The 15,182-nt window shown below is 32.7% G+C and overlaps 3 protein-coding genes and 1 non-coding gene across 7 annotated transcripts; 2 read left to right on the forward strand and 2 right to left on the reverse strand.

Moving 5' to 3' along the window:
* The first annotated feature begins 1,013 nt into the window (after nt 1-1,013).
* On the forward strand, nt 1,014-5,268 carry LOC105796245 (U11/U12 small nuclear ribonucleoprotein 25 kDa protein). Its single transcript, XM_012625823.2, has 7 exons — nt 1,014-1,211; nt 1,509-1,659; nt 1,777-1,939; nt 3,837-4,124; nt 4,268-4,373; nt 4,558-4,657; nt 5,000-5,268. Exons 4-7 carry the CDS (start codon nt 3,905-3,907, stop codon nt 5,093-5,095), a joined length of 522 nt encoding a protein of 173 aa, XP_012481277.2. The 5' UTR covers nt 1,014-1,211; nt 1,509-1,659; nt 1,777-1,939; nt 3,837-3,904; the 3' UTR covers nt 5,096-5,268.
* On the reverse strand, nt 1,143-1,697 carry LOC105795555 (uncharacterized). The gene has a single exon (XM_012625254.1). It carries the CDS (start codon nt 1,695-1,697, stop codon nt 1,143-1,145), a length of 555 nt encoding a protein of 184 aa, XP_012480708.1.
* A 439-nt stretch (nt 5,269-5,707) lies between the features above and the next one.
* On the forward strand, nt 5,708-7,588 carry LOC105800860 (uncharacterized). 4 transcript variants are annotated; one of them, XR_008194137.1, is made up of 4 exons: nt 5,762-6,091; nt 6,422-6,482; nt 6,587-7,022; nt 7,111-7,587. It is a non-coding gene; the product is annotated as an uncharacterized LOC105800860 (transcript). The 4 variants fall into 4 exon arrangements; XR_008194136.1 differs by having other exon boundaries at nt 5,763-6,482; nt 7,111-7,588; XR_008194139.1 differs by having other exon boundaries at nt 5,763-6,482; nt 7,121-7,587.
* A 2,884-nt stretch (nt 7,589-10,472) lies between these two features.
* LOC105796242 (uncharacterized) lies at nt 10,473-12,242 on the reverse strand. The gene is made up of 2 exons (XM_012625821.2): nt 12,004-12,242; nt 10,473-11,530 (listed from the first exon to the last, which is right to left on the reverse strand). The coding sequence occupies exon 2, from the start codon at nt 11,498-11,500 to the stop codon at nt 10,775-10,777; it is 726 nt and encodes a 241-aa protein (XP_012481275.1). The 5' UTR covers nt 11,501-11,530; nt 12,004-12,242; the 3' UTR covers nt 10,473-10,774.
* Nucleotides 12,243-15,182: the final 2,940 nt, after the last annotated feature.

Consider the following 15,182-nt stretch of genomic DNA (forward strand, 5'->3'; position numbering starts at 1 on the left):
AAAAGCCAACTGAGTTTTTATGGAAAAAAAAAACAACCAATTGACCTTTTTTTTTAACCAAAACTGTCAATTAACTGACAAAAGTCACCAAAAATTGCTACGTTTCATTACGTGAAGTAGGCAGTGGCTGGAAGAGTAAAGCATGGGAGTAGCTCTTGAAACTTTTTGTTGAGTTGTAGGTCAAGTTTGTATTTCCTTGTACTGTACAGCCACCTAATCCTATATTTTAAGAAGTTGCAGACGGAGATGGAGGTGAAGAAGAGGTGGTGGGTTTAAACTGTAATTGATAGATATGAATATGAATCCCCTGCTTCAAGAGCTACTCCCTTCCCTTGTTTCATTACAAGTTTGCTCATCCTAATCATTACTTGCACTGCACCGCGGGTCATGGCTCCAAATTTTGTTGTTTGCATCATCAATCACGGGAGTTGTCCTGGGTCATTGATGGATCTTGTTTGCAGAGCAGGAGCTCCAAAATCACTCATAAATATACTTATTTGCCAAAATACTATCCCTCCATAATTTTGTATATATTGATATCTTTCAAAATCAAAATGGATGAAAACCAGTGGAAAAATGAAGGTAATGAATGATTGCCTGCAACTAAATACAAAAATCCTACGGTGGACGGTGGACTTGAATGAAAAATAATAGATGATTTTAAAAAGCCTTAAATGTAGTTACCCATATTAAAAGCTTTAAGTTTGGGTTTTTGAGTTAATGTTTTCGATTTGGAGTTTAGAGTCAATTCAGGCTTTCACTTTCAATTTTGATTTTGGGTTTTTGATTTGGTTTTGGTTTGAAGTTTCGGTTGCAAAATATTTCAGTTCTATGATAACCTATAATTGAACATGTATGATAATTCTACAATATATGGGTATCAGTTCCTTGGGAACACTGGGCTGAGTCCTAGGAAAAGGAAACAATTTAAATGAAAAAGCGGGCCCAAATAATGAAAAAAATCGGTCCGAATAACAGGAAGCAAAAGACAAAATTAAAAAACAGGAAACCTAATACCTGGTCTCCCCTAAATTGTTGCGTTTTTCCCATCTCTGTACCAGCAGTCCAATCGATAGCCAGTTTAAAAAAATCTTCCATTTCCTGCTATCTCTTTTCTTTGCAAACCTTCCATGAAAACCTCTTCAATCTGGGTGCCTCGGCCATCTTTCCTCTTGTTCGCGTCGATTGTAGACTATAACTGCTCCCTCCAGGTACTGTTCTTCTCCCCTTTTTAATGCTTCTTTCGCGAGTTCGTGGGCACAACCATTTCCTGATCTTTGAACAAACTGGAAATTGATTTCTTGAAAATGGTCTTTTTTGCTTTGAATGTCTCTAATAATTGCCCCAATAACTGATTTATCTGACGCTGTTGATTTACATTTTTGAATTACCATTCTTGAATCCCCTACAATTTCTATTGAGTTAAAACCCATTGAAATTCCTAATTTAACGGCTTGTAAACCTGCATGTGCCTCTGACATGAACGGGGACAACATTGCGGTGTGTAGGACTGTCATCGAGGCTAAAATCTCGCCCATCAATCCCCGAGCCACCAGACCCGAAGCCGATTTGGAAAATCTTCCGTCGAAAGCTGCGTCAAAATAAATTGCTACCCTTGTGTTCCCTTCATGTTGTCTCTGCCTTCTATCAACATCTGAGGTAAGCGTTCTTTCCTCCAGCCCATTTAACTCTGCCATGTAACTTTGAATTCGTTTCGATAAATCCCTTCCTGTCGTGGTTTTCCCCTCGTGTATTAACTGATTTCTTGAACTCCAGATTGTCCATGATGAATAAGATTAGCAGTCAGAACTGCATGATGAATAAATCTACTTAATTCATAGGCCGTCTACATTTGCACAAGCAGCCAAACTTAAGAGGGGGGCTCCTGCCAAGGAGAAGGAACTTACAAATTGAGCCCACTTTCCTTTTTAAGCCATTGGTTAGTGACTTCGGTTTATATCGTATTAGTTTGCATGAATTTGATTCTTTGAACAATCTTCATGTGGTGTTTTGGGTTTAATTCAAAATTTTCCGAATCATTAATGGTTGATGTGGAAATTTGATTAGGACAATGTGAAAAAGTTATGCTCTAATTTTCTTAACTGTCAAGATATAGGTATGTTAGGGGAAGCCTACTCTCTGTTTACTGATAAGTTTAATCTTGAGTGTTAAATGGGGTTGATATCCTTCAATCTACAGTTTATATATATTTAAGGTCAGGGAATAGCTGTTTCCAATTACTTGAACACTTAGCTGTTTTCATTTAATCTACAGTTAATATATTTAGGGCCACTTTCCTTATACAAGTGATGTTTGATTTTCTTTGGTAAAGGAAAAATGCAGTTTGTATGGCATTGTTGTGTGTTTTCTAATAGAATCGAAAGTAAGAGACTTTGGGATCAATTAACAGCAATTTTAACTAGAAGAACATGGTCATATTTGGAGTGAAAAGTCTCGCATTTTATCTGCTGCTAAGGTGGTGCATATTAGTCTGTCCATGGATCAATGCATATTTGGTTTTCTTTTCACACTGCTAGGTGCTTGCACTCATCAGTAAGGATCGGGGTAGATTTTCTTTAAAATAGTTGAGTGGAGCTCATCGATTAACTTAGTTGGAATTGTTTGTGTGCTGGTGCTTATATGATTTGGAAATGGATTTTGATTGAAATATTCAGTAAATATCTAAATGCATGGCATGGCTGGAATTAGGGATGCAATTTAACTGAAAAGGTTGTTTTATATCAAAAAGTAGTTATGAGTGCTTATTGTGTTGCATTAGATATTTATTGCATTTGTACAGTGAACCAATGATATTTTATTTAATTTAAATCTAATTTGATCTGGTATGCTTTGTTCATTTATAATTTCAAAGTTTCTATTTTTTTTAATATCGAATTGGCACAATGGATCTCGAATATTTAATATTTAAGTTTGTAGTTGTAACTTTCTACTGGTTTTCTTTGTTATTAGTCTGTCCCTACATTTTGAAGGCAGCAGATAATTGGGTTTCTATTTTATAAGTTTGTATAGTAATTCTCCTTAAAAACTAATGAAAGCATGATCATCTTTTGTACCTATCTTCATCTGTTTTATGCAATTTAAATTAAGGGTCTCCTTCATAATGTTGATAGTTGATTGGACAGATCACCAGTCCATCGTAGGATTTTTGTATTTAGTTGCAAGCAATCGTTCATTACCCTCATTTTTCCACTGGTTTCCATCTATTTTGATTTATTCAAAAGCTGAAGATTTCATCTGGCATTTACATGTTTGCTAAGGACATTTTCTTGGAATGATTAGTTCTTTATCCATTTTTATTCTCATTTTCCAGGTTTTCATCTATTTGATTTCTTTAGAAGCTGATGGTGTTTGCGTTTCTCTTCTGACAATTTATTTGTTTTTAACTGTTTCTCGATGCCATGTTCAGTTGTGAGTAGTGCATGTTGTATGTTTCAGGAGTAGGCAAGTCTAACCTTCTCTTAATGTTCACCAGAACGAGTGGTTATTGTGTTGCATTAGAAGATGTTAAATATGTGTTGTTTTCTTTCACACTATATTTGCCTTTTTTGATCTCACAGTGAGAGTTTTCTTTTAAAGTTTCATATTTTTAGAAGATGATAAATTTCATAAGATTTATTTATTTATTTATATTTTGTACAAAAATTGCAATGTTTGATAATTAGAGAACAATGATTAAGAGTTTATAATAAAAAGAACAATTATTGCAATGTTCCAAAATTTCAACGTTTTAATTAATTTCTTTTGTAAAATTACTTGAAACAAAGAGTAGTACGATTCAAATAAAAGCTCTTACTCTTGGGTTGGCCCATACTCAGTGAAGCATACCGGCAACCAGTACCCTTTCCGCTTGGTTTTGGGCGACTAGCATCTGCATAGTGTAAGAATGGAGTCAGGGGCGAAGGAGGAAGGGAAAGTGCTGGGATACAACAGCAAAAAGGTGAAGAAAGTGGCGATACTTTCAACACTGGCCGCACTCCTTGATGATCCAATTCTCGCCGATGTCCCTAAGAAACCCAGTTTGTCCGATGTTGATACCCTAATCAACCTTGAACTGGGGAGTGCCATGTGTATCTCTATCTTCAAATTAGATGGAACCTCCTTCGGTACACTTCATATGCTCTCTCTCTCTCTCTCTCACTCACTCACGCACACACACACACAGCTAGGCAGGCCTTCAGCCACATAGAATTTGTGTTTGAAATTAAAGTCAGTACTTATTTGGATTGGTTTTCCTTGGAATTCGAAGATGTTGCAGTGATGAATTCAGCCACAGTGAAAGACTTGAAGCTCGCAATCAAGAAGAAAGTGATCGAGTTAGAGCAATCCAAGATGGGTCATCGACACATTTCATGGTTTATCATCTTGTTTTTGCTCTTAGACCACCCTTACATTTTTTTGGGCCAGAATCACCCTTACATTAATCGGTGGCATTTTGATGTATTAGAGAGAAAAAAGAGCAATTATATTTACTATAAAGTTCTGTTTTTGAAGATTAATTTTTTTTTCTTTTAATGTTTACTTTGTTTGTGGTTATAGGAGGCACGTTTGGGCTAATTTCTGCCTAGCACACCACAATGGGAAGCTCCTTGATGATGACGCCGCACTTCACGATTTTGGCGTTCGAAATAATTCTCAGGTGTTGTATTTGGTCCCTTCACTTTTCTGCAAATGGTTCTTTTTTATTTTGTTATGATCATTCATTGCTCATTTCCTGCTTATGATCTCACCTTGGAGCCTTAACATCCATTGACCTTGCAAATATCAACTTAAACAAGATTCATGTGCTAACGAATTATGGGAATCCATCATCCCAAGTAGGTTTTTATAAATATTGTTAAGAGGAATCTCAACTTAAAATTGATCTAGAAATTTGGCTCTCATTTACAATTACTGGGGCTATAATGTCTAGCAGCTGGCGGCATGTAAATTATAAACATGAAGAATTCCTCCTCCTGAGATGTTATGATGTGTATTGCAGGTACATTTTTTACCTTATGTTGTCTCAAAAGGTTCTGGGAGACATTCTAAGAGGAGAAAACACCGTTTCTTCCATGGCCTGAGCAAGCTTTCATGATGACATGCAATCATTCGGGCATCCCTGTTTTCTGATCCAACTCATTCCACAAATTCACAATGTTCCATAGCAAAGTAAATGTGGTACAAGTACATTGATTTCTAGTTGACATTTTAAATAAATTTTAAAGCTCTTGTAATACTAAAATTTTAATAAATTAGCTTTATCATATCTCGTATTCTCAAAAACCAAATAAATTGATCATGTCATCATCTCCAAGACTCCACAATTTTAGTTGAAAAGTTAAATTTCGAGAGAGAGAGAATCGGGAAGAAATGGGGGAACTACGGAATGAAATGATGGGGAACGAAGGGGATGTCAAAACCAAATAAATTGATCATGTCGTCATCTCCAAGACTGACTCGTGAACAACAATTATTTTGTTAGGGTTAGGGATTTAGAAATTAGCTGTTAGAAACTGGGGCAGTGATTTAAAGAGGAAAAGAAAACTAAGGGTAGATAATTAGGCATTTGATTCGGTGCCGGGTCGGGCACGACCCATAAATTTTTTATTATATTTATCCAATTATAGAAAATTGAAATTTGTTTTAAATTTTAAATAAATTTTTATATTATTAAAAAAAATTCAATATTTTTAAATCTTACGTTAAATAGCGCTAAAATTTATGTTCTCCTTGTTTTTAAACCGATTGTCATGCATTATCCCTTAACTTTATTATTAACTTTAAAAATTAAATAATCATATTTTCTCTTCTAACTAAATCAATTCTTAAGCAAAATACAATACTAAATTCTCTCAACCTCAAATCTCCTAGCCGTATCTTTGTTCTACCGACGCCAGTGATTTTCCGGCTTACTGCTCCCTTCCGAAATGATCCTCTCCTTCCCCTCTTTCCTTTGATCAGACTAGATTTCCAAGGAACTCCCCCAAACCCATTGCATTTCTAACCAGAAAGCTAGGATTCAACATCTTCTTCCACCATAAGGGGATTGTCAAAGAAGACACCTTTCCAACAAAGTCTTTGTCAATCGACAGTGGGTGAGACATCATTTTTTCTTTTAGTTGCTTCCCTTCGTTTTTTTTTTTAGTTGTTTCAAGTTCGTTTGGTTTCTAATATGAGATTATTCTGGTTTTGGGTTATTGATTTTTTTATTCTGGCTCTGTTGGATGTTGTGGGATTTGAGTGAGGGAGCGGTTGGCTTGGTGCTACTTTTGATTGAAAGTTGTTGAATTAAATTGGGGGTTTATTATTCAATTCATAATCTTTTCATTTTTTAAAGCTTTTTCCAAAAACAAACCTTGGTGCTTCTCTCGGGATTATTATGGTTTTGGGTTGTTGATTTTATATTTTGATTGATATGTAGTATTTGGGTGAAGGTGGGTTTGGTTTGGTGTTGGTTTTGATCGAAAGGCGATGAATTGAATGTAAGTTTTCATAATCTGTTCAACTTCAATTCCTTTTCCAAAAATCAAAATCTCCTCCTGCAAGTCCAGTACCTGTTTGCCTTACATAGTTTCCTTCATTTCAGCTCTCAAGCCCACAGCTGCATACTTTAAAATGCCTGTCGTCAGTGAGAAATTCCCGTTAGGTATTGGAGCATCTCCTTTTTTATGCACAAGGTTCATCCTCCAAACGAACGATAATACTAAGAAAATGGATTGCATATTCTCATCCATCACCACATATCCTTTCATAACTTTGAGAGGAAAACTACAACAGAGCATTTGTGTTACTAACCTGGCGCATCCCAACACAAGAATTTGCTATAGCAAGCAACCCAAGAACTGAAACCGACATGTCCACTGACACTGAACAAATAAAGTCAATTTACGGTCACAATAGTGATTCACCTGAAGAAGAAGACGACAAAGAAGATCATGTGAATATTGATCTTGCTTGGGAATCAGATGAGGTTGAAGCCATATCTTCACTTTTTCAGGGAAGAATTCCTCAAAATTTGTATGGTGATATTCTATGCTATCCAAAATTTATTACATAATGCATCCCCAGTTAGAATAAGTTTTCAGAAGCATATATCTGAAACTAAAACAGGAATGAACAGGGCGACGGCAGGATTAACAATAAATAGCCATGGACGGATGGAAAGACAGGAGACCAGAGACCGAAAGAAAAATAAACAAAATTCAAACAAAGAAGAAAAAGAGGTAATGCTTTCTTCAATATCAGAGGACGATCATAAAATAAACAGCTGAGGATTTTGATTCATCACAGCTAGAAAAACTTGAGTTACTAACAAAACTTTAGGAGCGAAGAAACTGAAAAACAAAAATAAAAGAACCAAGATGTTATCGAGGAATATCGGGAAACAAACAAATTGGGAAAATCGAGAAGGATCGGAGGAAGATAAAACGAGGAACCTTGATGATTCTTCGAGGTAGATTACTGTTGTCAATTGGCAAGCTTCAAATGATGAATCAAAAAGGGAAATCAACAAAAATGTAATCAGGGTTTTGAGAATTGGGAGATAGAGAGAAAAAATCCGAGAACTAAGAAAAACACTCTTTCCCTTAACTTGCTTTAAATATATATTAGTTTTTGGTCAAATCCTACATGAGGTCCTTATACTATACGTTTCTTTTTAGTAATAATGACAGCCCTCTAACTTGACAAAAACATTTAAATTTACATTTATTTTTAAATTATTTTAAATAAATAAAAATGAATTTTTTTTACTTTGCTAGTGTGGCATACATATGAATTGTCACATAGGCGGTATGTTAGCATTTAGATAATTTTAAAATTTAAAAAATATAAAATTATTTTAAAATTAAAATTATTAAAATTATAAAATGTTGGCATATTATTAAAGTGGCAATCAATGTGTATGATATATCACCAAAGTTAACAAATTTTAATTTTTCATTTATTTTGGGGTGATTTGACAAAAAATGTGAGTTCAAAAGTTAAAAGATGTAAAAAAATTAAATTGATGGCTAAAATGACTTTTTTGTAAGTTTAGATGGCAAAAAAGTTATTATGCCTTCTTGTTATGAGTTTTCTGATGACACAATGATAAATTTAGCTATTGATGTTTACATTTTCTATCAATTTAGCTTTTATTCTTTTTTTGGGTTAAATTTAGCTTTCAATAAAATGAGTTTGAATTTAACCTTCAATTTTCAAAAATAATTTAATTGTTTTTAATAAAAATATTAACTAAAATATTACATTCTAAAACATGGCAACACTATTGTAATCCACATGCATTTTTTAAAATTTTAAGATCTTTTTATTTTTTATATTATATATGTTTTATTTTTAATATCTTTATAATTTTTAATTTTTCGACGTTGTATATAAGACAAATAACGTCATGTCGGATGAAGTATATGTGGACTACTACATGAGTTGCTATACCAACATCATTAAATAATTAATATTTTAGTCGGCATTTCTATTAAAAGAAGTGATATGACTCTTTTAAAAATTGAGGACTAAATTTAGCTCAAAACAAAAATAATCATCAAATTAAAAATATAAATGTTGAGGGATAAATTTATCATTAGTATTTTTTATTAGAATTTGATGTTTTAAATCTTTTATGTTTTAAATGGCATAAATTTTTGTTTTCGAGAGAAAAGACACAAAATTAAATTTAATCTTTAACTTATTCTCTTTTTGTCAATTTGACTATTATTCATTTTAGTTAAATTTGACATTAGTACTTTAAAAAGAATAGAATTTAATCATCAAATTTTTGAATTATTTAATACAATTTAAAATATTAAATTATTAGTCATGGCAATATGCATGAGAGTCCAAATGTGCTTTATATTATTATTTTGTATTTTTATGAACTTTTTATAAATTCTTTTATATTTTGAATTTTATCTTTTATACATTTTAAATTATTTATTGACTTTACAAGACAATAATTCCATGTTAATATAAGTACATATGATGTCACATCAACATTAAAAATTAATATTTTAGTTTATAATTTTCTTTAAAAATTATTTGACTTTTTTAAAATACTAATGATCAAATTTAACTAAAGAAAAAAAAAGAAGAGCTAATTGGACAAACAATACAATGGATAAATTTCACATCATGCTTTCTTAAAATGTGTAATTAAATTTATCAAGCATATCAATATTAAAACCAATTATCACAACTCAATCATATAACCAACCAAATCATCCTAAGTACATGTCAAAGTTAAAACTAAGCGAAAATGCCTTGAAAAGCATTAATAAAATATTAAATCCCAAAATCTTTATTCACCATGTTCACAATTAGAAAAATATAACATTTTGAATCCATAGGCAAGAAGAAATAATATCAAAGTCTCGCACGTTTTGGAAAACACAATTCTAGGTCCCTAATTGATATTTATACTAGACTCATGAACTCGATTTAAACTTAGAACCGACTAAACTTATAGTTCTGACACTAAATTGTAACACCTCAAAATCTGACTTCAGATTCAATCGGGTTTTGGGTTTGGATTTTGAGATGTAACACTATATTTTAAGGTCATCTTAGTTGTGAACCTTAGATTCATTGCAATCCCAATAAGTATAGATAAGCTCCATTACTAAAATAATTATTTTATTTATTTGTTTTATTCTTATCATTAATATTTATTTTTAATTAATTTTTATATTTATCCTAGCTTAAATATTTTATCGGGTTGATATTCTTATTTATTATTTTGAAAATTGTAAATACTTTTTAACGAATCATATGCTGCTTACGAGTAGTGGTAAAAGTGATAACAAATTTTAAGCTTTAAATATATATTATTACATTTTATCATTATTTTTAGATCCACCTTTTACAGGCCTGTAATTACAATTTATTAAAATGTTCATTGGCTCATCAAGCTTTAAGTAGATAAACATTTTAAAATGTTGTAAGAACTTGACCAATAAATCCAATTTACTAAAATGATTACTTTTAATCGTTATGCACGCTTTGATCACAAATCTTTGTGCGCAAGCCAAGAGGCATCAGTAGATATGTTTTATGATGCAAGTAATAACCATATGACATTAAAATTATATCTATACATTTTCAATCACTCCGATATTTTTCAAATGCATAGAACCCAAAAATCAAGAAAGTATCACCCATTTATTACTGAGCAAACCCAAAAAAAAAACACCGCACCACAAGTCTCAGTTTTAACGATAACATACATTATATGATTAATATCTCTCTCTATATAAACCCCTGCATTCTAGGGTTTAAGATATTAGCATCTTAATATCTTCTTGTATCTGTAGACACAAGAAAAGGAATACTGAATCACATTATCCTTTGAACGTGCTAGGGGTACATAAGTGTTGACTGCAGAACCATTTCAATTCGGGCATTACAAAATAATGGAGGAAAAAGAAAAGGAAACTACTAGACGTCAAAAATAACAGAAAAATGGGTGGGGAGACATCTAAAGTAAAAAGGTTTCTTCAAGCTTGATTACCATAAAAGATTATCTGTCAAAGAGAACCAGATACATGATAGTCGGAACAATGATATGCATGCTACAATGCGTTGTGCAACATTATCCCTTGTCAAAAAGAAGAAAAAATAGTTGTAACTTGTAAGTGAAAAATAACTATACAATGTTACTCTGTTATCTCGGAAGTCAGATAGACATCTGCAAAAAGCAAAAGCTTTAACTAGAGGCATGCTGTTAGGGTTGAAACAAATAGAGCAAATTAGATCCCCTGCCATGTCATTAAGTGTAGTTTTAGAATTCAAGCTTTCTGCAGAACCCCAAATCAATGACCCTTGATCTCCCAGTGAGTTTAATAGGAGCACCAGGGCAAGTATCAGAAACCCCATTTAGGCAAGGAACTGAAGGGGGTGTCTTACTACCATCAGAATCACATTCTATATTTGAAAATCCAGTAAGAAAACCCTCAGCTTGGTTTGAAACGATAACTTCCAAGAGATTTTCATAAACAGACTCAAACATTTCTTCATCAGAAATAGAATCTGCAGCAGTTCTATGGTTTACAGAACCCACAGTTCCAACAGGGATGTCAAAACTTAGGCGGCGTGCAACAGTTATCCTCATTTCATCAACATATTTCCTGTAGGAAGGAGCAAACACCATGCATTCTGGGCCAGGAGCAAATGGGTCGAAAATACCATCCTTTGGGGTTCTAGGACTACTATGGTTGACAGAAACCATTGAGTCTTGGTTTATGGTGGTATCAGGATCAAAGTGAGGATGATTTTGTGCTTTCTTCAGTTCGGTGGGTGGAGAATTAAATTTATAGGGGAACTCTCCAATTCCTCTGTTCGCATCAGGGGTGATAGGCCCTAGAGAAGATTCCTTATTACCTTTTCTAGTAGTTGCCGAAGGATCAATAATTACCCTATTAGTTTCGTCTGTGCAAACTTTATCTGAATTTTTAATTAACTTGGGAGAATTGTCTTTGCATTTGCTGGCACAATTTCCAGAATCCATTGACCCAATTATAAAACAAACCCTAGGCAGCTGCAACGAACGGAATAGTAATATTATTATTGAAAAAAAAAGGCCAAGAGGAGAGGTCATGTTGGCTAATCTTTAAGACGGCAGATGAATAAGAAATTCTAACCCTATTCCCAACCCTAAAGCACCGTTTCAAAACTAAGCTTTTGTGTTTTAAACTACATCCTGTATTCGTTTTTAGATGTAAAAACTCTAGATTCAAAAGTAACACTAAGGCAAAAGGAAAACAGAGGATCAAATATGCAAAGATGAGCACAAGTCAGAATCCTTCTTTCATTTGAATTAGGAAATGCAAAACGAGGAATTTTGTACTCAATCCAGAAAGCAGAAAAACCTAATAATCTTAAGAGTAACAGAAAAGTAAAATAATGAAAATACGAGAGAGCTATTTCATTTTAAGTCACAGAAACCCTAGAAAAAAAAAACGTCTAACAAAATCAACGATTGTTAAAGACGAATAAAAAGAAAATGCTTACTTGAGAAACCAAGCCGAATGCTGAAGGCGAACAGAAACAGTAGCAGCAGCCGCCGCGCAGCGAAGAAGGGAAATAAAAGTGGTAGCACTATCCTCGAAACCACAAAACTAAATCCTATGCCATATATTCAATCCAGACGCTAGGTATATTGAGACCCTGGGTGAAAATTCTAAATAACTATAGTTCGTTCAAAAAAAAAACAAAACCCTATAAGGAAGGCCCCCTTTTGTTCATACTGTGTGACCCTTTTAGGGTAATTTTGGTTATTCAACTTCATTCTAATGTTTAAATTGTTTCCTAAGGTTTTTGTGGCTTTAATGTTTAATTTAATACATAAATTTTATTTTAGTTTAATTAGGTACCTAAATTTGTTTCTTGGTTTAAATTGGTATTTAATTTTTTTGTCTAAATTAGGACTTGGGATAAATGATTTATTTGAACCAATTTAAACTATGAAACCAAATTCAAGTTTGGACCAATAAAATTTAAGTATCGAATTGAATATTGAGGCCAAGTTTAGGTACTTAACTGGACCAAAAAAACTTTAGATACCAATTTGAACATTAAAGTCAAGTTCATGTACCAAAAGTATATATTTACCATTTTCTATAAAATGTTAAATTTCATTTTAGTCCTTTTATTGAGAGAATTTTAGAAAGATATTTGAGATTTAGAATAACAAAATACCCCTAAAGTTTTTTCACTAGTTGTGAAGGGCTCCAAATTAAGCCTTTGTGAAGGGCTCCAAATAATGCCTTTGAAAATAGGAGTTACAAAACTATGTAATTAATACGAGTAATAAAATTAAATTTCAGTTATAATTGCATTAATGATTAAGAAGAGATCGTGAAAGGTTTTGTTGGTAATAGTGAATAGTGAAAAAATATTCACCATATTTCTAAAAGGAGAGAAAAAACTCAATGTTACAATAAAATATTAGAGGAAAACCTCTTAACTATCTACATGTCTGATCCAATAAGTTAAATTGTCTGGACCATTCCAGGAGTGAAGATAACCCAAAAATCTTGTTATATCCTAGGGTTACTTCTATCTCTACTATTTTGGTAAAGCGGTAATATGTGAAACATCTTTTGTAAAATATATATTGAAAAGCAAGACGATAGTTGTTTTTTTATGATAGTTGTTCTTGACTGAGAGTTATTTTGACTTGTTTCAAACGGGAATTATCCTCTATGTAAAGGTTGTTTTGAACAAAAGTTATTTTATATCGATGTTTTTCTTGGTAGAACTTGTTTTAAATAATGATTATTTTGGAAAAACACAATTATTCTAAATACAAGCCGTTCCAAATTATGATTGTTCTAAACACAATTATTTTAGAAATGTCACTATTATAAATAAAAGTTGTAACACCCCTAACCCGAATCTGTCGCCGGAACAGGATTACGGAGCATTACTGGAGTTTACAAATTAATTATCAGACATTTCATTTCATCTAGCATTTATATTAGAAACCAATCAAATTCATACATATTGTCCTTTAAACAAGCCCTCGTGACCCAAATTACGCATTAGAAACAAATACGGACTAAGTCAAAAACTCAGAAAAATTTTCAGAAATATTTAAAAATTTTCAACACTGCAAGAGTCGCACGGCCGTGTGACCCACACGGTTTGGAGACACACCCGTGTCTCAGGTCGTGTGGGCATTCAAAATAGGGACACACGACTATGTCTCATCCTATGTCCGTGCCCGTGTGAGTTTACTGATTTGGGTCACACGGCCAAGTCACAAGCCCGTGTGCTAGGCCGTGTAAGCATTCTGTTTTGTGCAAATTTAAGATATAGGGGACACACGACCATGTGTCAAACACGATTGAGACATACGCCGTGTCTTTGCCTGTGTGGACGAATATAGGTCATCATTGAACAAAATACCTATGCATGCCACTATAACCAAAATCAAAACATTAAAAAGTACCGTTAGAATCAATGGATAGTGTGATATAACTCCGACAAGCTTCCAACCCAATTGAGCTTTTGATAATCTGAAAAGTAAAGGAAAACAAATACATAACAATGAATGTTTAGTAAGCTACAAACTTTAATCATAATACTTCTTTTCAAATATGAAACTTATACATATCAATAATAATCCAATATTGATACCACCATACTCATGAATTTATATTTAACAACTCACAAAGTGAATAAATCTACAGTATCGCTTATACATATTATTCCTACCATAGTAAGCACGAAACTTAAAACTTACCACTCTTTCATAAGCACAAGTATATTTTCATTTGAGCACTTACCATTTCAATACATCTTGTAACTAAAAATATTACCATTCAACCAGAAATTTGGCACTTGCCTAAGTGTCAAACAACAACACTTGTTAGTGTACTTAGACATATTTCATATAATTTCAACATCAATAACCTTATTATCTCAACATGTCACACTTGGATTTATTACTCATCTCAACTTACATAATTTCCATGTATCAGCATATCAAGATATTGATATATATATATATATTAAGACTCATTTCATGATACATATAATTTTTTACTGTTTCTTCATACATATATTATCCAAGACAACTCTCGATAACTTACCATTTGAAGAATGACTTACGAATATGAGTACATTATTTTCAAAAGCCCAAAGGTTGAACAAAAGCTCATTGGAGCTAAACAGAACCCATAAGGGTTGAATGGAAGCTCGTAAGAGCTAATTGAAAACCTATTAGGGTTAAACGGAAACTCATATGAGTTAACAAAAGCTCGTGAAAGCTAAACGGAAAGTAAACACGAAAGTTTACAACAAATGCTGAACCTCGATTTACTTGGGTAATTTGTCGTCAATTCTTCCTTTGCATTTACCGTTAATTCATCCTTTGCCACAGAACAATTGTACTCAATCCAGGATTCCACTCGTTTTGAACATTTAATTCAATTTCATAATTTAACAATAATTTTATTTTCAACAGTAGATATAAATAAATACATAATAACATTCATCAAGTTAATAAATAAACATTAAAGTTTAACCATACAAACTTACCTAAATTGAATTGTAATGATTGCAGGAGTTCAAGTACTATTCTACTATTTTTCTTTTTCACGGTTATCTATAGAATCTTGATAAAATTACTCATTCATTAACATATATTTCAGTTCCAATTTATTTCACAATTTATACCCTTCAAA

This window comes from Gossypium raimondii, chromosome 3 (genome assembly GCF_025698545.1).
Source record: "Gossypium raimondii isolate GPD5lz chromosome 3, ASM2569854v1, whole genome shotgun sequence".
Classification (NCBI taxonomy): domain Eukaryota; kingdom Viridiplantae; phylum Streptophyta; class Magnoliopsida; order Malvales; family Malvaceae; genus Gossypium; species Gossypium raimondii.